We start from the raw sequence: 25,048 nt of genomic DNA on the forward strand, positions 1-25,048 counted from the left end.
CTGTTGGTCACCTGCCCGAATATCTCCTGATGTCGCTCGGGGGCACGTTTTGTCTGATAAACACTCCCAGGAAGGATCTTGGGATGATTTGGTAAAAATAAATACTTGAAATAGCTTGCATTGTGTTGTGCCTGCCGCACAATCTGTTTTTAACCCTTATACGGTGGACAAAGGATTGTGAGTCGACTTCTTGTTAGTGCAGTAATACTTATTCACAAACACAATTATTAATCACCCACACCATCAATACTAAGTTATTTAACAGAATCCTGAAGTTCAGGTTCAATACCGGACCTTGACTTACCTTTTGCATGACTGGCAAGTTCCCAGGCAGATATTGGCCTTTATCTGCGTGTTGGTCTCTGTAGTCCTCCGTGTAGTCTGGTCCTTTGGTCTGGTCTGATGCCCTGGCTCTGGTCTTCCTCCCGTCGTTGGTGTGGTGGCTCTCCTCATGCTGGTGGTTGCTGGTGGTGGTCACTGTTGTTGTTGTTCGTGAGAGAGAGAGAGATCTTGCCGTGGTGCAGCACCTTTTATCCCTCATTGGTTTCACGCCCTTTTTGGCCATTGCCAATCAATCAGGACTTGATCACGTTGATTGATAGAGTCCAATCAGGTGCTGCCACACCGATCTCTGGGTGTGTACCCAACGGCCAAGCCTGTAGGTGCTGGGGGCACGTAGGTCACATACCTCCCTCCCAAATAAGGGTTAAGGTGCCCCTGTGTCTGGTAAACAACTCTGTTTGACCAGAAAGTGTCCATTGTCTTTGGGATGGCCTATGTCCTGTGTATTTTTTTTATTAATCCGTGGAACGTGGGCGTCGCTGGCTGGGTCAGCATTTATTGCCCATCCTTAGTTGCCCGTGGAGGGCAGTTGAGAGTTAGCCACGTTGCTGTGGCTCTGGAGTCACATGTAGGCCAAACCAGGTAAGAACGGCAGATTTCCTTCCCTAAAGGACATTAGTGAACCAGATGGGTTTTTCTGACAATCAACAATGGTTTCATGGTCATCAAGTAGATTCTTAATTCCAGATTTTTTTAAAAATTGAATTTAAATTCCACCAATAGTCATGGCGGGATTTGAACCCGGGTCCCCAGAACATTAGCTGAGTTTCTGGATTAATAGTCTAGCGATAGTACCACTAGGCCATCACCTTCCCTTATATTCGGTCGTCTGAGCTACAGCCTGTCTGTTTCTGTACTTGGCCAGTTGTCCCAGCATGCTTTGTAAAGGGGCCACAATTTCTATGACATCTTTAAGAGTTTAGGACACCCCAAAGTGCCAATGAGGTGTTATCAACGTGTAGTCACTGTAGGGAATGCAACAGCCAATTTTTACACAGCAAGATCCCACAATGTGATCATGACCAGATCACCCCTTATTGTTTTCAGAGATGGTCACTGAGAACTAAGCATTGTGTGGGGGTGAGCTCTCCCGCTCCCTTTCCAATAGTCTCTGGGATCTCCTCGGATCGCTCTCAAGGCAGGTTGTTGCTTTTGATTTGATTTTCTGTGTCTTTGTGCAGTTCTGAAGTATCGCAAAGGAGATGAGGACTCGCTGATGGACAAGATTTCCAAACTCAGCATGCACTCCATCATCAAGAAATCCAACAGGGTTAGCAGCCACCTCAAGCACCTAACAGGTTTCGCTCCCCAGGTAAGAGGTTGTGGGCAGGGGGTTGGAGGGAGTGGGGATAGGCGGAGATGGGGGGAATTGAGGGATTGGGGTGGTAGAGAGGGGGAGGGGGGGAGGTTAGATAGAGGTTGGGGGATGGAGGGAATGGGGAGGGGCTAGATGGAGGGAGGGGAGGAAGAATTGTTATTGCCAAGTTCTACTGGATCTAACTCGGAAAACTCACAGCCAGTGTTGAAATTCTTGCTCTGAAATCCCTGTCTGAGAGCCCGACTCTCTCTTGTCTCCTCCTCCATTGTGACTGAGCACTGCACATTTGTGTTAAACAGACCTGTAGCTGGTGTTTGGAAGATAGTCCTGCAGGAAGTGTCAGCCTGCTAGAGTGCGTGTATATGTATGTGTGTGCGTGTCTATGTGTGCGTGTCTATGTGTGCGTGTCTATGTGTGCGTGTCTATGTGTGCGTGTCTATGTGTGCGTGTCTATGTGTGCGTGTCTATGTGTGCGTGTCTATGTGTGCGTGTCTATGTGTGCGTGTCTATGTGTGCGTGTCTATGTGTGCGTGTCTATGTGTGCGTGTCTATGTGTGCGTGTCTATGTGTGCGTGTCTATGTGTGCGTGTCTATGTGTGCGTGTCTATGTGTGCGTGTCTATGTGTGCGTGTCTATGTGTGCGTGTCTATGTGTGCGTGTCTATGTGTGCGTGTCTATGTGTGCGTGTCTATGTGTGCGTGTCTATGTGTGCGTGTCTATGTGTGCGTGTCTATGTGTGCGTGTCTATGTGTGCGTGTCTATGTGTGCGTGTCTATGTGTGCGTGTCTATGTGTGCGTGTCTATGTGTGCGTGTCTATGTGTGCGTGTCTATGTGTGCGTGTCTATGTGTGCGTGTCTATGTGTGCGTGTCTATGTGTGCGTGTCTATGTGTGCGTGTCTATGTGTGCGTGTCTATGTGTGCGTGTCTACGTGTGCGTGTCTACGTGTGCGTGTCTACGTGTGCGTGTCTACGTGTGCGTGTCTACGTGTGCGTGTCTACGTGTGCGTGTATGTATGTGTGTGCGTGTGTTGCGCCAGTCAGCAGCTCATTCTGGTCAATCTACGCTGCTCCTGCTTGAAGGATAATCCTCAGGCACAAGGCCCAGATGTGGCGGTGGATTGTTTTAAAATATATTTTTGGGAATATTGTGGGGTCGTGTATTCTGTAAATCTTGTGTCCAAGACTAATTGAACTGGGGGAAGGTTAATAGAGACGGCTTGTCTGGGAGATGAAAGGGTAAGGTGCTAGGCACATGCATTGATAATGAGAGGCTATAGTGAGGTTGGGTTTACAAGTTAATAGACTGGCTTTAAAATTTGCATTAGGAGATAGGTAGCGACTTGTCATTTAAGCTGTTAAATTTCAAAGGGAGTTTAGAAGAGACATGGTTTCTGTATTAGCAATGAGCTGTGTGCTCAGATACAGAAAGCTCTGGCTTCTTGTCAGCTTCCCGTTTCTCACCGTTTAGAAAATACTCTCCCTGGATTCAGGATTGAAGATTCTCCTCTCTTTTAGATCAAGGATGAGGCTTTTGAGGAGGCAGAGAGGAGGTTTCGAGTACAGGAGCGGCTGATTAAATCCTTCATCCGAGATCTGTCTCTGTATTTGCAGCACGTACGGGTGAGTCAATGTCACATTTTCTCACTGGCACAGGGCTGGAGCCAGTCGTTCAGTGGCTCGGGTACCATTAGCCTCAGTGCCCTGGGGGGAGGGGACACTCTCCTGGCAAGTACCTGTGGTTGGATGGATGGTAACTGACTGGGGAGGATGTTGCGAGACGGACAGGAAATGTTGGGGAGGCGTTTAGGTGACGGACGGGGATTATAGGGGAGGGGTTTAGGGAATGGACGGGAATTATAGGGGAGGGGTTTAGGGAATGGACGGGGATTATAGGGGAGGGTTTAGGTGACGGACGGGAATTATAGGGGAGGGTTTAGGTGACGGACGGGAATTATAGGGGAGGGGTTTAGGGGATGGACGGGGATTATAGGGGAGGGGTTTAGGGAATGGAGGGGGATTATAGGGGAGGGGTTTAGGGAATGGAGGGGGATTATAGGGGAGGGGTTTAGGGAATGGAGGGGGATTATAGGGGAGGGGTTTAGGGAATGGAGGGGGATTATAGGGGAGGGTTTAGGTGATGGACGGGGATTATAGGGGAGGGTTTAGGTGACGGACAGGATTATAGGGGAGGTGTTTAGGGGATGGATGGGGATTATAGGGGAGGGGTTTGGGGGCGGACGGGGATTATAGGGGAGGGATTTAGGGTACAGACGGGGATTATAGGGGAGGGATTTAGGGTACAGACGGGGATTATAGGGGAGGAGTTTAGGAATGGACAGGGATAAATGGGAAGGAGTTTAGGGGACGGACTGGGATGAGTTTGGCTGTGGATGCATTCTGCCCCTCCACAGTCGAACAGCCTGAGGCCGACACTCAGCGCCGGACACTACCGGATGGGGAACGTCCCGCTGGGGGCAGATGGAGCCTGGGGTTATAATCCAGTGAGAGCTCGGAGCTCGGGGAGCTGTGGTAGGGATGGAGAGTGGGGTAGACGCACCCAGACTGGAATCCCTGTCCCCCGGCCAGACAGCAGCGTGCTGTGTGGCTGCAGGTTTGAGATCCGTGAAGCCGGCTGGGACCGGGAACTGAGTACTTGTTTCCTGTGGTAGGAATCGGTGTCAGTGAAGGTGCTGGTGGCGATGAGTATCCTGGACATGTACGGAGAAAAGAATCATCCTGATCTGGAGAGTTTCCAACGAGCGCATCGACTAATCAGTGACCACCTCTTCACCAACTTTGTGAGTGATTTCCAAAGTGTTCAGTAACAGTCAGTCAACCTTTAATGTGTAAATAACGAGAGTCACAGGTTTCACAACATTGGCAGGAGAGGGAGATGGACATTTATTTTATTTAACGCAGCGAGTTGTTGTGATCTGGAAGGCGCTGTCTGAAAGGGCGGTGGAAGCAGATTCAATAACTTTCCAGAGAGTGAATTGGAGAGACATTTGTAAAGGAGAAAGCTGCAGGAGTCTGGGGAAAGGGCAGGGAGAACGGTGCCGATTGGATTGCTGTTTCAATGAGCTAGCACAGACAGGATGGGCTGAATGGCCTCCTCTTTCTGCTGGACAATTCTGAGTCTCAGTCGCTTAGAGTGCGAATGGAATTTTGTAAATTTTTTTCCCCCCTGGTGATTTCCCTCATGGGGGGGGGGGGGCCTCTGTGCTTCAGGTGTGAGTGGCCAGATGTTCCTTGCAGCTGTTTGCTATGTTCACTCTCCCCTCATTATCGATTATCTTAAGATGCTGGACTCGAGCCATTCAGCCCATTCTTCCTCGCACTGGACCGTGAGTGTCCCAGCTAAACATTCAGTTCCAGCCTGAGGGACACTGTGTCGCTGGGTGAAGGTATTGATAAACATTCCTCTCCCTGACCCCGGACATCAATTCCTGTCCTGGTCCTCTCGAGGTCAGTACAGACTGAGGACCTGCCCTGAGACCTCCCCCATCTGTACGACTCACTTCACACATCAGATAAGCTGCAAACCAACACAGCATTCACACTGCCATTCCAGCCAGTGACACTTACAGAGCGCATTTACCACCAGGAAACATTCCAAGAAGGGTTATCAGACACGCAAGGAGATATTAGGACAGCTGATCAAAAGCTTGGCAAAGAGACAGGTTAGAAGCAGCATCACCCTGGCAGCACAGTGGTTATCAGCCATGGTTGAATGGCGGAGCAGACTCGATGGGCCGAGTGGCCTAGTTCTGCTCCTATGTCTTATGGTCTCACAGCGTCAGGGACCCGGGTTCGATTCCGGCCTCGGGTCACTGTGTGGAGTTTGCACATTCTCCCCGTGTCTGCGTGGGTTTCCTCCGGGTGCTCCGGTTTCCTCCCACAGTCCAAAGTCTCGCAATACCAGGTTAAAGTCCAACAGGTTTATTTGGAATCACGAGCTTTCGGAGCGCTGCTCCTTCATCAGGTAAGTGATGCCGCGCTCCGAAAGCTCGTGACTGTGAGACTTATTACTGTGCCCACCCCAGTCCAACGCTGGCATCTCCATCTTATGGCTCCTACAGTCTGAAAGACGTGCTGGTTAGGGTGCATTGGCCATGCTAAATCCTCCCTCGGTGTACCCGAACAGGCGCTAGAGTGTGGCGACTAGGGGATTTTCACAGTAACTTCATTGCAGTGTTAATGTAAGCCTGCTTGTGACACTAAGAAATAAACTTTTAACAAACTAAAGGAGGAGAGAGAGTGGTAGAGAGGTTTAGGCAGGGAATTCCAGAGCTTGGGGCCCTGGCAGCTGAGGGCACGGCCACCAGTATTGGAGCGATTTCAGCTGAAGAAAGGATCGGAGCAGCTTGGAGATCTCAGAGGGTTGCAGGGCTGGAGACACGGAGGGGTTGAGGCCCTGGAGTGATTTGAGAAGATTGAGAACTTTTTCCCCTCATTGTTTTCCCCACAGAAAGAGCGGACGGAGACGCTGGTTATCGCTCCCCTGAACCAGCTGCTGGGGATGTGCCCCGGGCCCCACAAACTGATCATCAAACGCTTCGACAAGCTGCTGGATTACCACAACTGCAAGGAGAGGGCTGAGAAACTGAAGGATAAGAGGACCCTGGATGAACTGCAGGCAGCCAAGAACAACTACGAGGCTCTCAACGCCCAACTCCTCGATGAACTGCCAAAGTTTCACAAGAGCGCCGAGGAACTCTTCATCAACTGTATGCGGGGCTTTGCCGAGGCCCACCAGGAGTTTGTGGGGCTGACGCTGGAGGAGCTTCAACCACTGACACAGGTAAACGGAGGGGGGGAGGCCTGGGACCTTGGCACCCACCCAGGTCTACCAGCCGCTGGTAATACAGCCAATGCTAGTCATTGAACGGTAGTGTTGCAGAACACCCTCTGTGGATACCATTGTGACAAAAGGCGGGCGGTGGTAGATTGTATAAATGCAGAGATTAGACAAACACACAGCAAGGGCAGAGTCATTGATGGGGAATTTGAACCTTCACATCAATCGGAATAAGCAGTTAGACTATTTCTTCGAAAGGCAGTGGGGTGAATTTTACCATCCCGCCCGCCACGGGAATCGGAGCGGGTGAGGGGCGGACCATGGGAAGGTCTGTTGGCCTCAGTTGGGTTTTACGATTTTGGGGCAGGCGAGGGTGGAAACCCCGCCCAGTGAGTTCCTTGAGCCATGTCCAGGCTAGTTTTCTGCAACAATATGTCCCAGAACCAACAAGTGGTACGTCTGATTAGAAATAAAAATAGAAAATGCTGGATAAACTCAGCAGGTCTGGCAGCATCTGTGGAGAGAGAAATATTTCAGCTCGATAATGTCCCTAAGATCATTGTATGTTACGAGAAACAGTGGTCAGGAGCATGGTGGCACAGTGGTGAGCACTGCTGCCTCACAGCGCCAGGAACCCGGGTTCGATTCCGGCCTCGGGTCACATTGCGGAGTCTACACGTTCTCCCCGTGTCTGAGTGGGTTTCCTCCAAGTGCTCCGATTTCCTCCCACAGTCCAAAGATATGCAGGTTAGATGGATTTGCCATGCTAAATTGCCCCTTAGTGTTTCAAGATCTGTCGGTTAGGGGATTAGCGGGGTAAATATTTGGGTAGCAAGGATAGGGCCTGGGTGGGATTGTGGTCGGTGCAGACTCAATGAGTCGAATGGCCTCCTTCTGCACTGTAGGGATTCTATGATCTATGAATGTGGAAAAGTGAATCGTGTGGAGGACGGAGAAGATCTGCAGAGAGATTTGGACAGGCTGAGTGAGTGGGCGAGGATATGGCAAATGGAGTATAACGTTGAGAAGTGCGAGGTTATACACTTTGGAGGAAATAATAACAAATGGGATTACTATCTCAATGGAAACAAATTAAAACATGCTACCGTGCAAAGGGACCTGGGGGTCCTTGTGCATGAGACGCAAAAGCCCAGTCTGCAGGTACAACAGGTGATCAAGAAGGCAAATGGGATGTTGGCCTATATTGCGAGGGGGATGGAATATAAAAGCAGGGATGTCTTGATGCACCTGTACAGGGCATTGGTGAGGCCGCAGCTGGAATACTGTGTGCAGTATTGGTCCCCTTATATGAGGAAGGATGTATTGGCATTGGAGGGAGTGCAGAGAAGGTTCACCAGGTTGATACCGGAGATGAGGGGTTTGGATTATGAGGAGAGGCTGAGGGGATTGGGTTTGTACTCGTTGGAGTTTAGAAGGATGAGGGGGGATCTTATGGAGACTTATAAGATAATGCGGGGGCTGGATAGGGTGGAGGCGGAGAGATTCTTTCCACTTAGTAAGGAAGTTAAAACTAGAGGACACAGCCTCAAAATAAAGGGGGGTCGGTTTAAGACAGAGTTGAGGAGGAACTTCTTCTCCCAGAGGGTGGTGAATCTCTGGAATTCTCTGCCCACTGAGGTGGTGGAGGCTACCTCGCTGAATATGTTTAAAGCGCGGATGGATGGATTCCTGATCGGTAAGGGAATTAAGGGTTATGGGGATCAGGCGGGTAAGTGGTACTGATCCACGTCAGATCAGCCATGATCTTATTGAATGGCGGGGCAGGCTCGAGGGGCTAGATGGCCTACTCCTGCTCCTATTTCTTATGTTCTTATGTTCTTAATGTGGGTCCTTTGAAACTGTTAATAGTAACAATAAAAATAAGGAAATACCAGAATAATGCCTTACAGTAGAGGAAGAGATCATGCCCCACGGAAGGGAGCACTGAATTGGGGAGAGGGTCTCCCCAAAGTTAATGTTAGCAAAGTAACAGTAATGTGGAAAATAATGACGTTACACAGTGACAAAATCCCAGGAGCAGATAACCTCCAATCCAGGGTTTTAAAGGAAGTGGCTGAGAATATTGCAGATCCCCCAATTATAAACTCCCAAAGCTCTCTCGATTCCAGAACCATTCCTTCCGATTGGAAAAATGTTTGGTGATTTTGGGAGAGGAAAACCCTGAAATTATAAAACCAAACACACGAGCAAAATCCCACAGATGCTGGCAATCGGAAATGGAGACAGAAAGTGGAGAAATACTCAGCGAGTCTGTGTGCAGAGAGGAACAGAGTGAGTGATCTGATCCTGTGAACCAACACCAGAACTGCTGGCGAAGGGTGAAGCCAGTGGGATTGAAGGTGGATTATAGACATGGCTGAGGAATCGATGGAGTGGCAGGAAACGGATTGGGGATAGTGGGCAGGAAATCAAATTGACAGGACATGTCCCTCAGTGATCCGTGTAGAGCCCTCAACTGTTCACCATCTCCACTCACAACTGAGATATGTTCACTGATACCTGTAGATGGAAGTGTAACAGAGATGTTGATAGATTGAGCCTTTGTTTCTGTTCTGTATCTGCTTAGAAATGGATTTGAAAACAGCGCAATCAAATCGACCTTTAACCTTTGCCCTATGGAGAACAAGGCAACTTCTCCAGTCTCCCGACACAATTGTCCCGCATCCCTGGATCAGTCTCTCCACACCCTCTGCAAGTTTTATTTTGCTGTGTACCTAACACCGTGTTGTACCTGTCCTGGGAGTGTTTGATGGGGACAGTGTGGAGGGAGCGTTACTCTGTATCTAACCCCGTGCTGTACCTGTCCTGGGAGTGTTTGATAGGGACAGTGTAGAGGGAGCTTTACTCTGTATCTAACCCCGTGCTGTCCCTGTCCTGGGAGTGTTTGATAGGGACAGTGTAGAGGGAGCTTTACTCTGTATCTAACCCCGTGCTGTACCTGTCCTGGGAGTGTTTGATGGGGGCAGTGTAGAGGGAGCTTTACTCTGTATCTAACCCCGTGCTGTACCTGTCCTGGGAGTGTTTGATGGGGATAGGGTAGAATCATAGAATCCCTACAGTGCAAAAGGAGACCATTTGGCCCGTCAAGTCTGCAGAGACTCTCCAAAAGAGCATCTTACCCAGGCCCACCCCCTTCCCCGCCCTATCCCTGTAACCCTGTACATTTACCATGGCGAATCCAGCTAACCTACACACATTTGGAGAGTGGGAGGAAACTGGAGCATCCGGAGGAAACCCGCGCAAACACGGGGAGAACGTGCAGACTCCGCACAGACAGTGACCCGAGGCCAGAATTGAACCCAGATCCCTGGCGTTGTGAGGCAGCAGTGCTAACCCACTGTGCCACCGTGTCGAGGGAAGGTTACTCTGTTCTGTGCTTTGAGTGGTTGATACTGATGTGGCTGTGTTGTGTCAGCTTGGAATGCGTGCAGTGTCTGTTACTGTTTGAGTCTGTTGTACACTGACCGATGGGAGCTTTCTCTGCCACAGTTGATTGCCGTGGTGAATAAGGACACCAGTATTGTGGCCTCATTCCAGGAGCAACATCTCAAAGCTCTGCAGTTACTCCAAGTCTTCAGCTTCTGCCCAGACACACTCCCTTCCTCCAGAAAACCATTTGATCGCAAGACCACGGAACGACAGTCCTCATGCTTTCACATGTCGTCAATGGTGAGTTTGATGTTTTTATTTTACACTGTTACGTATTTTAAACATCCTCTCAGTTTGTTCCAGATAGCTCTGCAGTAGTCTGCATAAGAAACAGGAGCAGGAGTAGACCATTCAGCCCATCGAGCTTGTTCTATCATGCAGTAAGGTGATGGTTGACCACCGACCTTAGCTGTACCTCAGTCCCAAATCCCTTCATTCTCTTAGTTCCGGGAAAATCTATCAGTCTGAGCCTTGAGTGAACTCAGTGTTGGAACCTTCACAGTCCCTGGGGTAAAGAAAATGAAAAAAAGACTGGTGTTTATCTTGAGCTTTTCACAACAATCGGACACGTCAAAGTGCTTTACAACCAATAAAATACTTTTAAAACCTTGTGGGTAACATGGCAGCCAATGTGCGCACAGCAAGATCCCACAGAGCTGTGAAGTTTCTATAATGTTGAGGGATAAATATTGGCCCGGATGCCTCCCCTGTTATTCTTCAAAATAGTGCCATAGGATCTTTTATACCTGCCCAAGCGGGCAGCCGGGGCCTCAGTTTAACATCTCATCCAGAAGACAGCACAGCTGACAGTGCTGCACTCTCTCGGTACAGCACTGAAAGTGTGGGCCTTGATTTCTGTGCTCAAGCCCTGTAGTGGAAATTGAACTCTGAACCTTGTGACTCAGAGGCAAGGGTTCTGCCCACTGAGCCATGGCTACTGCCCAAATTCCAAAGATTCACAGCCCTCCAAGCTAAAAGTTTCTCCTCAATTCTAGTGGCCATACCCCATATCCTCAGACTAGGCCCTGTAAGTACCTCTGCACCCTCCAACCAGGGGAACCAAGTTCCCAATATCTAACCTGTCAAGCCCTCCAAATGAATTTTATATATTTCATTCTTCAAACTCTAAGCCTCCTTCTTCTCTCATTCATTCGTGGGACATGGGCATCGCTGGCTGGCCAGTATTTATTGCCCAACCCTAGTTGTCCGTGAGAAGGTGGTGGTGAGCTGCCTTCTTGAATCGCTGCAGTCCATGTGTTGTGGGTTGACCCACAATGCCGTTAGGGAGGGAATTCCAGGATTTTGACCCAGCAACAGGGAAGGAACGGTGATATATTTCCAAGTCAGGACGGTGAGTGGCTTGGAGGGGAACTTGCAGGTGGTGGTGTTCCCATTTATCTGCTGCCCTTGTCCTTCTAGATGGAAGTGGTCATGGGTTTAGAAGGTGCTGTTTAAGGATCTTTGGTGAATTTAATCTTTACCATTGGCCACCTTTATAATCTGGCCTCAATTCACTGGCCTGGATGTCAACTCTGATCCAACCAGACAACCGATTAATTTCCCCAGGTAACATCAGTGCAGGTGGGTGTGAGAAATCTCCATTGTTGACCTGAACCGCGCCAGGTATAAATATCTATAAATGCAGATATTTTCCCTTCCAAGAACTCTGTACCAGGTCTGAGTGAGTTTCCAGCTCAATCCCAGATACTGGCAGTGTTTGGGACTCATGGAAATGAAGAATTTGCAGAATTAAAGTTTATGAATTTTAGCACCATTTTACGTTTGTGTCAGTAACACTTGACTCAGATCCAGTGACGGGAAACCTGGATAAAGCTCCATTAATTCGGAGGCGTTTGCAAATGGTTTTATCATTGAGTTGTTTTATTCTCAAATATCTAAAGGGTAAGAAACGAGAAACAGTGGCGGCACAGAGAGAGAGTCAGAGATTGAGGTAGGGGAATCATTAAAGCCTAGTGGATCCAAAAAAAAATTAGAAAGTCTAATGGAATGTTGGCCATTATCTCAAGTGCGCTGGAAGGACACAAAATTGTCCAAAGATGTGCAGGTTAGGTGGATTGGCCATGCTAAACTGTCCCTTAGTGTCCAAAGATGTGCAGTGGATTAACCATGGTAAATACGTGGGGTTACAGGGAAAGGGTGGAGGGGAGGGCCTGGGTGGGATGCCCTTTCAGAGAGTTGATGCAAATGCGATGGGCCGGAGTGCTCTTCCTGCACTGTACGAATTCTATGATTCTGCCCCAGTTGTACAGACCTCTAATCGGGGCCCATCTGCAGTAACTGGGTTCAGTTCTGGGCACCGCACCTCAGGAAGGACAGACTGAACTTGGAAGGTCAGGGGATGGGGGGGGGGGGGGGGTAGAGCACAAATTCACAAGAATGATGCGCGGGATTTTTTTCCATGGACTGACCTTGTTTTGACCTGAGTATGGAAGATTGATGCAAATCTAATCGGAGAGTGTAAAATGATTTCAAAGAAGAATTTGCCAGGGTCGATAGTGAGAAACTGATTTCTTCTGGTGGGTGGTGTGAGGGGGCGGAGTCTAAATCTAAGGGGTTATAATCTTGAAATGAGAGCAGGGTGTGTCGGGGTGATGTGAGGAAGCATTTCCTGATAGAGGGGAGTAGCAATGTGGAACTCTTGGATCTAAATAAGCTGTGAGAGGTTGGGGTTGTGGGACAGGGTAATTGGGGTAGATTGAGTTAAAATACAGGTTGGATGGTGTGGTGGGACAGATTCCACGGGGCAGACGGGCTCCTGCTTGCTAAGCGATGCCGTGTTCAGCACATTCCGGTTCCTCGGTCTAATCTTCCATGTCTCTCTGTCGGTGACAGCCAATTGCCGCGTTACAGACGGACGAACAGCGAGCCGCGCTGCTGGCAAAGTACGAGCCGGATAAACTGTTCCAGACCGATCGCAACTTCAACGCTGCCCAACAGCTGGATGTCTCCCTGCTGGAGGGAGACCTGGTCGGAGTGATTAAACAGCAAGATCCCATGGGCAGCCATAACCGCTGGCTAGTGGACAACGGGGGTAAGAGCAGATCGATCGTTGGCACACTCTGCCTCATAAAGCACCCGCCCTGGCGCAGAGACGTGTGTGCAGCTTGTCCAGAATGCAAGAGTGAGCCAGACCCGTCACAAAACTCCTCCAGGCCTCGTGTCCATCCCTCAGTTCCTTCGCTCCGTCATTGGCCGCTGTGCTTTCAGCTGGCTAGATCCTAGCTCGGGAATTCCCTCCCTAACCCTCTCCTTTCTTTTGAACCTCCCTAACCTTGTGTGGGAAATGTAGTCTTATCGCGGAGGCAATGGCGCGGTGGTATCGTCACTGGGCTAGTAATCCAGAGGTGTTGTGGATTGGGGACATGACATTCTGACTCGTGGGTATATGAGTGCTGCTCACTGAGTCAGGGCTGATTCAAGGTGGTGTTTGCGCCCGGAATGAGTGGGAGTCCGGGGAAGCGGTGAAAGGGAGACTGAGGGATGGGTGGAAGGAGCAGAGGAGGTGGAGTTGGGAAAGTCTTGTTGGATGATGGATGCAAAGTGTTAACAGTCTCTGCCTTGTCTTCCAACAGTGATGAAGGGTTTTGTGTACAGTTCCTTCCTGAAGCCCTATAACCCTCGCCGGAGTCACTCGGACATCTCGGTGGAGAGCCATTCCTCCAATGAATCTGGTTACGGCGGTTCCTCCCCGGTCATCTCGAGGCAGAATAGCAGCTCGGTCGTGGCGGTCAATCACTCCAGTGGCATGGCAACATTCTCCGCCTCTCTACAGGCGCACGTTTCCACGGAGTCGGTGGCTGCTCCTCCCCCAAAAGCGCCACAACGATGGAACGCACCGGAACCCTCACCACCACGGCAGACCGCGTCACCACCGCGGAACACTGCGTCACCACCGCGGCCAAACCCGGTTGACGACTCCGCATCGCGCCCGCCCTTTTTGGTGCAACGAGCCAACACCTACGACCCAGCACCATCAACCGGCTCTCAATCACTCACATCTCACCGCTCACCTATAAAAGATTCCTACTTAACCGTGCATCCAAAACGCTCCAAACAGATGGAATATTCCCTCCCGCGGAAATCCCGGGAATGCAGGCGAGAGCTGCGCAGAGCGTCATCGCAAGAGGGGTATCTGGAAAGCAATGACTATGACCCCGGCCATCAGGTAAGAGGAGCACAGCTCCCAGAGAGCTCCCTACTAATCCCTTAAACCTCACCCCATCCACCACCCTCAGGATCCACTCCCTCTACCAACGACGGTCAGTAGCAGCAGTGTGTACTACCTACAAGGTGCACTGCAGCAACTCACTAAAGATCCTTAGACGGCACCATCCAAACCCACAACTACTGCCATCTAGAAGGACAAGGGCAACAGATACATGGGAACACCACCACCTGCAAGTTCCCCTCCAAGCCACTCACCGTCCTGACTTGGAAATATATCGCCGTTCCTTCACTGTCGCTGGGTCAAAATCCTGGAACTCCCTCCCTAATGGCACGGTGGGTGTACCTACACCACATGGACTGCCGCAGGTTCAAGAAGGCAGCTCACCACCACCTTCTCAAGGGGCAACAAGGGATGGACAATAAATGTTGATCTAGCCGGCGACGCCCACATCCTGTTGAAAGACAAAATAAAATCCTCATCCAGTGAGGGTGAGAAATAATCGGTTAAGTTTCCCACTTTTTAACTCTGCGGTGATGAGGTGGAGTGGGTGAGGGGAAGATGTTTGAAATCCAGAGGGTGATGAGGCCTACGTGAGAGGAGGACTCCCATTCCTGTAGGCGCCATTCAGTAGTGACTTTTAAGGGGCGTCTTGACAAATACATGAATAGGATGGGAATAGAGGGATACGGTCATCGGAAGGGTCGGGGGTTTTAGTTCAGTTGGGCAGCATGGGCGGTGCAGGCTTGGAGGGCCAAAGGGCCTGTTCCTGTGCTGTAATTTTCTTTGTTCTTTGGTCATTCACAAATCCAGGAATTCCCAACGTGCTTTGCAACCAGTGACGTACTTGTTGAAGTGTAATCACTGTTATAATGTCGGAAACTCAGCAGCACAAGGTTGCACAGCAAGATTCCATACACAGCAGTGTAATACTAACCACATGCTCTGTTTCAGTGATTGAGGGTTAAGTATTGGCCAGGAAACTGGGAAGGGCTTCCCTGCTTTTGTTCAAAGTAACAATCTTTAGTGTCTCCCCTCAGAGAGGATGGACAGTTTCATGTCTCCCCTCTGCTCTCGCAGCTGGCTCTAACCAATCCCATGTCTAAATCCGGTCACTTTGTCGTTCTGTTCTGGCTGTCTGCTGGACTCTGCTATCTGTAAAGCTGTATTTGCTGCAGTGACCAGTGCCTGTAAAGCACTTTCACACATCCTGAGCTCCTGGAACATACTAGAGATTCTGGCCCATTTCTAACAGTGCCGCACTGCCTCGGTCAATGCACTGAAGCTTCAGGATGGATTATATCCTCGAGGCACCTGTGTTCACACTCAGCACAGCCGAGTTCAGGGCCTTGGTTTAAAGTCAGTCCTGGCTGACGTGCTGGGATGGAGTGAGTGTCTCAATCGGAAATCAGAAGCTAAAGCACAGCTTGAAATCTGGCAAAGACATGATTATTTTTTCTTTGTTGTCTCTCTCTCCCCGCCTCCTCTCGCTCTCTCTTTCTCTTCCATCCCTCTCTCTCTTTTTCTCTCTCTCTGTCTTTCACTCTATCACACTATCTCTCTCTCTCTCTCTCTATCGCTCTATCTCACTATCTCTCTGTCACACTATCTATCTCTCTGTCACACTATCTCTCTATTGCTCTATCACACTATCGCTCTATCACACTATCGCTCTATCACACTATCGCTCTATCACACTATCGCTCTATCACACTATCGCTCTATCACACTATCGCTCTATCACACTATCGCTCTATCACACTATCGCTCTATCACACTATCGCTCTATCACACTATTGCTCTATCACACTATCTCTCTATTGCTCTATCACACTATCTCTCTATTGCTCTATCACACTATCTCTCTATTGCTCTATCACACTATCTCTCTCTGTCTATCTCTCTATCACACTATCTCTCTCTCTCTCTGTCACACTATCTCTCTATTGCTCTATCTCTCTATTGCTCTATCACACTATTGCTCTATCACACTATTGCTCTATCACACTATTGCTCTATCACACTATCGCTCTATCACACTATCGCTCTATCACACTATCGCTCTATCACACTATCGCTCTATCACACTATCGCTCTATCACACTAACTCTCTCTCTGTCTATCTCTCTATCACACTATCTCTCTATCACACTATCTATCACACTATCGCTCTATCACACTATCGCTCTATCACATTATCGCTCTATCACATTATCGCTCTATCACACTATCGCTCTATCACACTATCGCTCTATCACACTATCTCTCTCTCTCCATCACACTATCTCTCTATCACACTATCTCTCTCTCTCTCTCTCTCTCTATCTCTCTCTCTCTCTATCACACTATCGCTCTCTCTATCCCTCTCTCTCTCTCTCTATCCCTCTCTCACTCTCTCTCTATCCCTCTCTCTCTCTATCCCTCTCTCACTCTCTCTCTATCCCTCTCTCTCTCTATCCCTCTCTCTCTCTCTCTCTATCCCTCTCTCTCCAGGTTTACTATGCTGTCTATGATTTCCAAGCCCGCTGTCCGAATGAACTCTCCATTGTCAACAACCAGCGCGTGCACATCCTGCGATTCCAAGACATGAACGGGAACCCGGAATGGTGGCTGGCAGAGGCTAACGGCAGGCAGGGATATGTCCCTGCCACTTACATCAGAAAGACAGAATACACGTGAAGGAAGGGGAGGACGAGAGGGGAGAGAAAGAAATGAAACAGCTTTGCCCGCCCTCGTGTGTTTAAAGACAATCGAGTCGAGAGTCAAAGCTGTCCCTCACTCCAGCCTCAGGCAGTGGAAGAGAACCGAGGGACTCTGACTGGAATTGCTGTCTTATTTCTCCAAGGATGTTTCTCAACAACTGGAATCATCGCTGGAACTAATCCAGGCCGAAGCTCCTTTTGGTATTATACAAACATGGCCTCAGTCGACAATGTACCAGTGCTAAATATTATATAAAAACACAATTCTCAGAACACTCACTTTAAGAATGCAACAGTATTTTGCTGATCTGGTCTCTCCCTCTTCACTCCCCCACCTCACAATGTTTCCACGGTAACCAGTTCGAAATCAGGAGATTTCAAAGAGTCGAGTTTCCCAAGTTGTGTTTGCATAAACTTTTGCAACAACCTACGGTTCATTCAGGAGTACGGTGCAATTTATAAAACCGTGTCGTGTTGCTGAGAGAGGTTTCCGACGTTACCCTCTGGTGTTTTATTTCTGGAATGAAAGGCCTCGAGCTAGGCCGCACTCGAGCCATACCTCCAGCTGCTTTACTCGGTGGAAAGCAGCACTTCCAGCTGAATGTATCCGGGGCGACACATCGCTGTTTCACACCGCACAAAGAACAGAAGTCTGCAACTTCACCAACTGCAGTGTTACGTTGGGAACTGCCGTGAGAGGCCGAGTAACTTTATAGTTCAGGACATGCTTTGTTATTCTGACCAGGGCAGTGGGCAGTACACCTGGCTTCATGATGTTGCCTTAAAAGAGGCCAAATGAATAATTGGTGTTGGATCAGGGGGAGGGGAGGGTTTCTCAGCCAAATATCTGAATCTTGGGCTGCAACAGATAAACAGCATCAGAGAACGAGAGGGAGGAGATCATCAGCCAGGATCTGGTTGAATAGCAGAACAGGCCCAACTGGGATAAATGGATCCTTCCTCTTCCTCACAGCAATGGCCCACGGGGTGAGACTTCCTGTCTAAAATATTAAGGAGGGAACATAGAACCATAGAATCCCGACAGTGCAGAAGAGGCCATTCGGCCCATCGAGTCTGCACCAATTCTGACAGAGTGGCTGGTATTTTACTGCCCCGCCTGCCACGGGAATTGGAGCGTGCGCGGGGCGGACAGGGGAAAGGTCCCTTGACCTCGAGCGGGATTTTACGGTTTCGGGATGAGCGAAGCAGTAGAATCCCACCCAATATCTTACCCAGGCCCCCTCCCCACCCTATCCCTGTAACCTCACACATTTACCAGTCCATCTAACCTAGACTTGTTGGGACACTAAGCGGCAATTCAGCACGGCCATCCCACCTAACCCGCACATCTTTGGAGTGTGGGAGGAAACCGGAGCACCCAGAGGAAACCCACGCACACACAGGGAGAACGTGCAAACTCCACACAGACAGTGACCCAAGCCAGGAATGGAACCCGGGTCCCTGGCACTGTGAGGCAGCGATGCTAACCACTGTGCCACCATGCCACCCCATGGGGCAGGGGAGATAGAGATTTGGGTAAAAAGTACACCATTATGTGTCAGTGTGTCAGTCTGAGTCTTTCCTCCAGCTGGTTCTGAAAGCTGGTTAATTTGGATGATTAAAGGTGGAGGTTGTTTGGAAGTTCAGTATTGTTTTGACAATGTATCGTAGCCATGCTGTTTACCACAGTCTGTGAGCCAGCCTCCTGTACCCAGTGTTCCCACCCTGGGCTATTGCACATGGACAACAGCAGTGGAGTTTTAAAGCTGATTTTTCCTGGACCCAAGCAGTGGGCAAGATCCCCAGAGCTGGCCAGTTCCTCGGGCATCGTCATCTCCTGCCCCAGGGCTTCATAATGGGCCAGGACATGCTGGTACTGCCAATCTGGGAAAGCTGTGTGTGGCGGGGTGCCGAATCCAATCCAGTGGGTCGTGCTGGCATAGCTCCAGAGGCAGTGAGAGAGAGCAATGCCCCTCTCGCCTGGAATGGGTGTCTTATTTTCTCAAGAATGTTCCTGAAGGGTTTGTGGTTGAAACAGAGTAAACCGAATCATTGCTGGAATGAATCCAGGCCAAACCTGCTTTGACATTATGAAGATGGCCACAGCTGCAGCGTTCCCGGCCTGCAGCAAGTTTACACATTAACACTCCCAGTGACAACAGGCCTTTCCGATCAATGGATGCAGTCTATCCCTCTGTACAGACTGCTTCAATATATAAAGGTATCTTCCATTCTTCAATTAAAAGCATTCTATTTGTCCAGTATTGTTTACATGTCCATGCATGCGTGTGTGCACCCCGTGTGTGTGCATGCCTGTGTTTGTGTGCGCACCTGTGTGTGCACGTGTGTGCATGCATGTATGTGCATGCCTGTGTTTGTGCATGTGCCTGCAAGTGCGTGTGCATGCATGTGTGTGTGTTCCTGTGTTTGGGTGTCTCCTGTGAAAGGCGGGTTTAGTGGGTTGAAGCTTTATTTACCTTGTTTCCCCTTATTTTCACCCTTCTCTGTCCAGAAGGTAGTGACTCCTGTTAGAACAAAGAACAATACAGCACAGGAACAGGCCCTTCGGCCCTCCAAGCCCACGCTGCTCCCTGGTCCAAACTAGACCATTCTTTTGTATCCCTCCATTCCCACTCCGTTCATGTGGCTATCTAGATAAGTCTTAAACGTTCCCAGTGTGTCCGCCTCCACCACCTTGCCCGGGTTAAACCTCCCTCCTCCCCCCCCCCCCCCCCCGCCCGCCCTCACCTATGACCCCTCGCGGACGTCACCACCGACCTGGGAAAAAGCTTCCCACCGTTCACCCTATCTATGCCTTTCATAATTTTATACACCTCTATTAGGTCACCCCTCATCCTCCGTCTTTCCAGTGAGAACAACCCCAGTTTACCCAATCTCTCCTCATAACTAAGCCCTTCCATACCAGGCAACATCCTGGTAAAACCACCTCTGCACTCTCTCTAATGCCTCCACGTCCTTCTGGTAGTGTGGCAACCAGAACTGGGCACAGTATTCCAAATGCAGCTAAACCAACGTTCTATACAACTGCAACATCAGACCCCAACTTTTATACTCTATGCCCCGTCCTATAAAGGCAAGCATGCCATATGCCTTCTTCACTACCTTCTCCACCTGTGATGTCACCTTCAAGGATCTGTGGACTTGCACACCCAGGTCCCTCTGCGTATCTACACCCTTTATGGTTCTGCCATTTATCGTACAGATCCCTCCTACGTTAGTTCTACCAAAATGCATCACTTCACATTCATCTGGATTGAACTCCATCTGTCATTTCTTTGCCCAAATTTCCAGCCTATCTATATCCTTCTGTAGCCTCTGACAATGTTCCTCACTATCTGCAAGTCCAGCCATTTTCGTGTCGTCCACAAACTTACTGATCACCCCAGTTACACCTTCTTCCAGATCGTTTATATAAATCACAAACAGCAGAGGTCCCAATACAGAGCCCTGCGGAACACCACTAGTCACAGGCATCCAGCCGGAAAAAGACCCTTCCACTACCACCCTCTGTCTTCTGTGACCAAGATGTGGAGATGCCGGCGTTGGACTGGGGTAAGCACAGTAAGAAGTCTCACAACACCAGGTTGTCTGAGTACTACTGGGGAGGACAGCCCACCTGGGGGAAGCAGCGGTGGCAGTGTCTCTGGAGCTGAGCCTGGCCCAGTAGTGCAAAAGGGTAAGGAAAGGAGGGTAGTGCTAATTGGGGACTCTACGGTGAGGGGGTCAGATAGGCGTTTTTGCGGACACAGACGGGACTCTCGGATGGTGGTTTGCCTCCCTGGTGCAGGGGTCCGGGATGTCTCTGGTCGAGTCCCAGAAATCCTGAAGGGGGAGGGAGAGGAGCCGAAGGTCGTGATGCATATAGGTACTGCTGACATAGGTAGGAAGAGGGAAGGGGTCATGAAAAGAGAATATAGGGAGTTAGGTAGACAGCTGAGAAAGAGGAATGCAAAGGTAGTAATCTCGGGATTGCTGCCTGTGCCGCGGGAGAGTGAGAACAGGAATCGGTGGAGAATGAATGCGCGGCTGAGGGACTGGAGCAAGGGACAAGGATTTGGGTACTTGGATCATTGGGACCTCTTTAGGGGCAGGTGTGACCTGTTTAAAAAAGACGGGTGGCACTTGAATCCCAGGGGGACCAATATCCTGGCGGGAAGGTTGGCTAAGGCTACTGGAGAGACTTTAAACTAGAAAGGTTGGGGGGAGGGAATCGAAATGAGGGGACTGAGAGCGAGGAGGTTAGCTCGCAAATAGATAAGGAATGTAGACAGGGTAAGAGGGAGGTTAGACGAGTGATGGAGAAGGGAAGTGCTCAGGCTGAAGGTCTGAGATGTGTCTATTTTAATGCCAGGAGTGTAGTGAATAAAGTGGATGAGCTTAGAGCGTGGATTGCTGCTTCGAATTGTGATGTGGTGGCCATTACGGAGACTTGGATGTCTCAGGGACAGGACTGGGTGCTTCAGGTGCCGGGTTTTAGATGTTTCAGGAAGGACAGGGAGGGAGGCAAGAGAGGGGGGGGGAGTGGCACTGTTGATCAGGGATAGTGTCACGGCTGTAGAGAAGGTGGACGCCGTGGAGGGATTGACTACGGAGTCTCTGTGGGTGGAGGTTAAGAACAGGAAGGGGTCGGTAACTTTGCTGGGTGTTTTCTATAGGCCGCCCAATAGTAACAGAGATGTTGAGGAGCAGATGGGGAAACAGATCCTGGAGAGATGTAGGAATAACAGAGTTGTCGTGATGGGAGATTTTAATTTCCCAAACATAGATTGGAATATCCCTAGGGCTAGGGGTTTGGATGGAGAGGAGTTTGTTAGGTGTGTCCAGGAGAGTTTCCTGACACAGTATGTGGATAAGCCTACTAGAGGAGAGGCTGGACTTGATCTGGTGCTGGCTCATGAACCTGGACAGGTGGAGGATCTCTCGGTGGGTGAGCATCTTGGGGATAGCGATCATAATTCTATCTCCTTCACGATAGCATTGGAAAGAGATAGGATCAGGCAGGCTAGGAAAGTGTTTCTCTGGAGTAAAGGGAAATACAGTGTCATCAGGGAGGAAATTAGACGGGTAAATTGGAAGGAGGCATTCTTGGGGAAAAGTACCGAAGGAAAGTGGAGGATTTTCAAGGAATGTTTGTCTGGAGCTCTGCATGACAACGTTCCGATGAGACAGGGGGGTGTTGGTAGGGTACGGGAACCGTGGTGCACGAAGGTTGTGATGAACCTGGTGAATAAGAAAAGAGAGGCGTACAGAAGGTTCAGAGAGCTAAGAGGTGTTAAGGATTTAGAGGAGTATACGGGATGTAGGAAGGAGCTTAAGAAGGAAATTAGGAGAGCGAGAAGGGGTCATGAGAAGACCTTGGCGGGTAAGATTAAGGAGAATCCCAAGGCTTTCTACAAATATGTCAAGAGTAAAAGGATGAGATGTGAAGGCATAGGACCCTTAAAAGGTGAAGGGGGAAAAGTTTGTGCGGAACCGTTAGAAATGGCGGAGGTGCTTAATGAATACTTTACCTCGGTATTCACGGTGGAAAGGGATCTGGATGGTTGTACTGCTGGTTTGCGGTGGACAGAAAGGATCGAGCATGTGGACATAAAGAAAGAGGATGTGTTGGAACTATTGAATGGCATCAAGGTTGGTAAGTCGCCGGGACCGGATGGGATGTACCCCAGGTTACTGTGGGAGGCGAGGGAGGAGATTGCGGAGCCTTTGGCGATGATCTTTGCATCGTCGATGGAGACGGGAGAGGTTCCGGAGGATTGGAGGATTGCAGATGTGGTCCCTATATTCAAGAAAGGGAACAGGGACAGCCCGGGAAATTACCGACCGGTGAGTCTAACCTCAGTGGTTGGTAAGTTGATGGAGAGGATCCTGAGAGACAGGATTTATGATCATCTAGAGAAGTTTAGTATGATCAAAAGTAGTCAGCACGGCTTTGTCAAGGGCAGGTCGTGCCTTACGAGCCTGGTTGAGTTCTTTGAAAATGTGACCAAACACATTGATGAAGGAAGAGCGGTGGATGTGGTCTATATGGACTTCAGCAAGGCGTTCGATAAGGTCCCCCATGCAAGACTTCTTGAGAAAGTGAGAGGGCATGGGATCCAAGGGGCTGTTGCCTTGTGGATCCAGAACTGGCTTGCCTGCAGAAGGCAGAGAGTGGCTGTGGAGGGGTCTTTCTCTGCATGGAGGTCAGTGACCAGTGGAGTGCCCCAGGGATCTGTTCTGGGACCCTTGCTGTTTGTCATTTTCATAAATGACCTGGATGAGGAAGTGGAGGGATGGTTTGGTAAGTTTGCTGACGACACCAAGGTAGGTGGTGTTGTGGATAGTTTGGAGGGATGTCAGAAGTTGCAGCGAGACATAGATAGAATGCAAGACTGGGCGGAGAAGTGGCAGATGGACTTCAACCCGGATAAGTGTGTAGTGATCCATTTTGGCAGATCCAATGGGATGAAGCAGCAGTATAATATGAAGGGTACCATTCTTAGCAGTGTAGAGGATCAGAAGGACCTTGGGGTCCGGGTCCATAGGACTCTTAAATCGGCCTCGCAGGTGGAGGATGCGGTCAAGAAGGCGTACGGCGTACTAGCCTTCATTAATCGAGGGATTGAGTTTAGGAGTCGGGAGATAATGCTGCAGCTTTATAGGACCCTGGTTAGACCCCACTTGGAGTACTGCGCGTAGTTCTGGTCACCTCATTACAGGAAAGATGTTGAAGCCATTGAAAGGGTGCAGAGGAGATTTACAAGGATGTTGCCTGGATTGGGGGGCATGCCTTATGAGGATAGGTTGAGGGAGCTTGGTCTCTTCTCCCTGGAGAGACGAAGGATGAGAGGTGACCTGATAGAGGTTTACAAGATGTTGAGAGGTCTGGATAGGGTAGACTCTCAGAGGCTATTTCCAAGGGCTGAAATGGTTGCTACGAGAGGACACAGGTTTAAGGTGCTGGGGGGTAGGTACAGAGGAGATGTCAGGGGTAAGTTTTTCACTCAGAGGGTGGTGGGTGAGTGGAATCGGCTGACGTCGGTGGTGGTGGAGGCAAACTCGTTGGGGTCTTTTAAGAGACTTCTGGATGAGTACATGGGATTTAATGGGATTGAGGGCTATAGATAGGCCTAGAGGTAGGGATATGATCAGCGCAACTTGTGGGCCGAAGGGCCTGTTTGTGCTGTGGCTTTCTATGTTCTATGTTCTAAAGTCCAACAGGTTTATTTGGTAGCAAATACCATAAGCTTTCGGAGCAATGCTCCTTCGTCAGATGGAGTGATGAGCGATGTGATGAGAACAGAGACCACTCCATCTGACGAAGGAGCATTGCTCCGAAAGCTTATGGTATTTGCTACCAAATAAACCTGTTGGACTTTAACCTGGTGTTGTGAGACTTGTTTCTGTGACCAAGCCAGTTCTCCACCCATCTAGCCACCTTCCCCTTTATCCCATGAGATCCAACCTTTTGCACCAGCCTACCATGAGGGGGACTTTGTCAAACGCTTTACTAAAGTCCATATAGACGACATCCACGGCCCTTTCCTCATCAACCATTCTAGTCACTTCTTCAAAAAACTCCACCAGGTTAGTGAGGCATGACTTCCCTCTCACAAAACCATGCTGACTATCGTTAATGAGTTTATTCCTTTCTAAATGCGCATACATCCCATCTCTAAGAATCCTCTCCAACAACTTCCCGACAACGGACGTCAAGCTCACCGGCCTATAATTTCCCGGGTTATCCTTCCTACCCTTCTTAAATAACGGGACCACATTAGCTATCCTCCAATCCTCTGGGACCTCACCGGTGTCCAGTGACGAGACAAAGATTTGCGTCAGAGGCCCAGCAATTTCATCTCTCGTCTCCCTGAGCAGCCTTGGATAGATTCCATCAGGCCCTGGGGATTTGTCAGTCTTTATATTCCCTAAAAAATCTAACACTTCCTCCCTTATAATGGAGATTTTCTCTAACGGGTCAACACTCCCATCTGCGACACTCCCAGTCAACACATCCCTCTCCTTTGTGAATATCGACGCAAAGTATTCATTTAGGATCTCCCCTACTTCTTTGGGCTCCAAGCATAATTCCCCACTTTTGTCCCTGAGAGGTCCGATTTTTTCCCTGACAACCCTTTTGCTCCTAACGTATGAATAAAATGCCTTGGGATTCTCCTTAATCCTGTCTGCCAAGAACATTTCATGACCCCTTTTTGCCCTTCTAATTCCTCGTTTGAGTTCTTTCCTA

At 49.5% G+C, this 25,048-nt stretch overlaps 1 protein-coding gene across 2 annotated transcripts in view; it reads left to right on the plus strand.

Annotated features, from left to right (window-relative positions):
• dnmbp (dynamin binding protein) overlaps positions 1 to 19,057 on the plus strand; it is a 62,435-nt gene extending 43,378 nt beyond the window's left edge. For both annotated transcript variants that reach the window (XM_078223041.1, XM_078223040.1), the window contains 8 exons: positions 1,524 to 1,654; positions 3,177 to 3,281; positions 4,331 to 4,459; positions 6,130 to 6,462; positions 9,970 to 10,149; positions 12,763 to 12,961; positions 13,503 to 14,095; positions 16,589 to 19,057. In XM_078223041.1, the coding sequence (XP_078079167.1) occupies positions 1,524 to 1,654; positions 3,177 to 3,281; positions 4,331 to 4,459; positions 6,130 to 6,462; positions 9,970 to 10,149; positions 12,763 to 12,961; positions 13,503 to 14,095; positions 16,589 to 16,774 (1,856 nt within the window). In that variant the 3' untranslated portion in view covers positions 16,775 to 19,057. The remainder of the gene's footprint in view (positions 1 to 1,523; positions 1,655 to 3,176; positions 3,282 to 4,330; positions 4,460 to 6,129; positions 6,463 to 9,969; positions 10,150 to 12,762; positions 12,962 to 13,502; positions 14,096 to 16,588) is intronic.
• The last annotated feature ends 5,991 nt before the right edge of the window (positions 19,058 to 25,048 follow it).

This window comes from Mustelus asterias, chromosome 11 (genome assembly GCF_964213995.1).
Source record: "Mustelus asterias chromosome 11, sMusAst1.hap1.1, whole genome shotgun sequence".
NCBI lineage: Eukaryota > Metazoa > Chordata > Chondrichthyes > Carcharhiniformes > Triakidae > Mustelus > Mustelus asterias.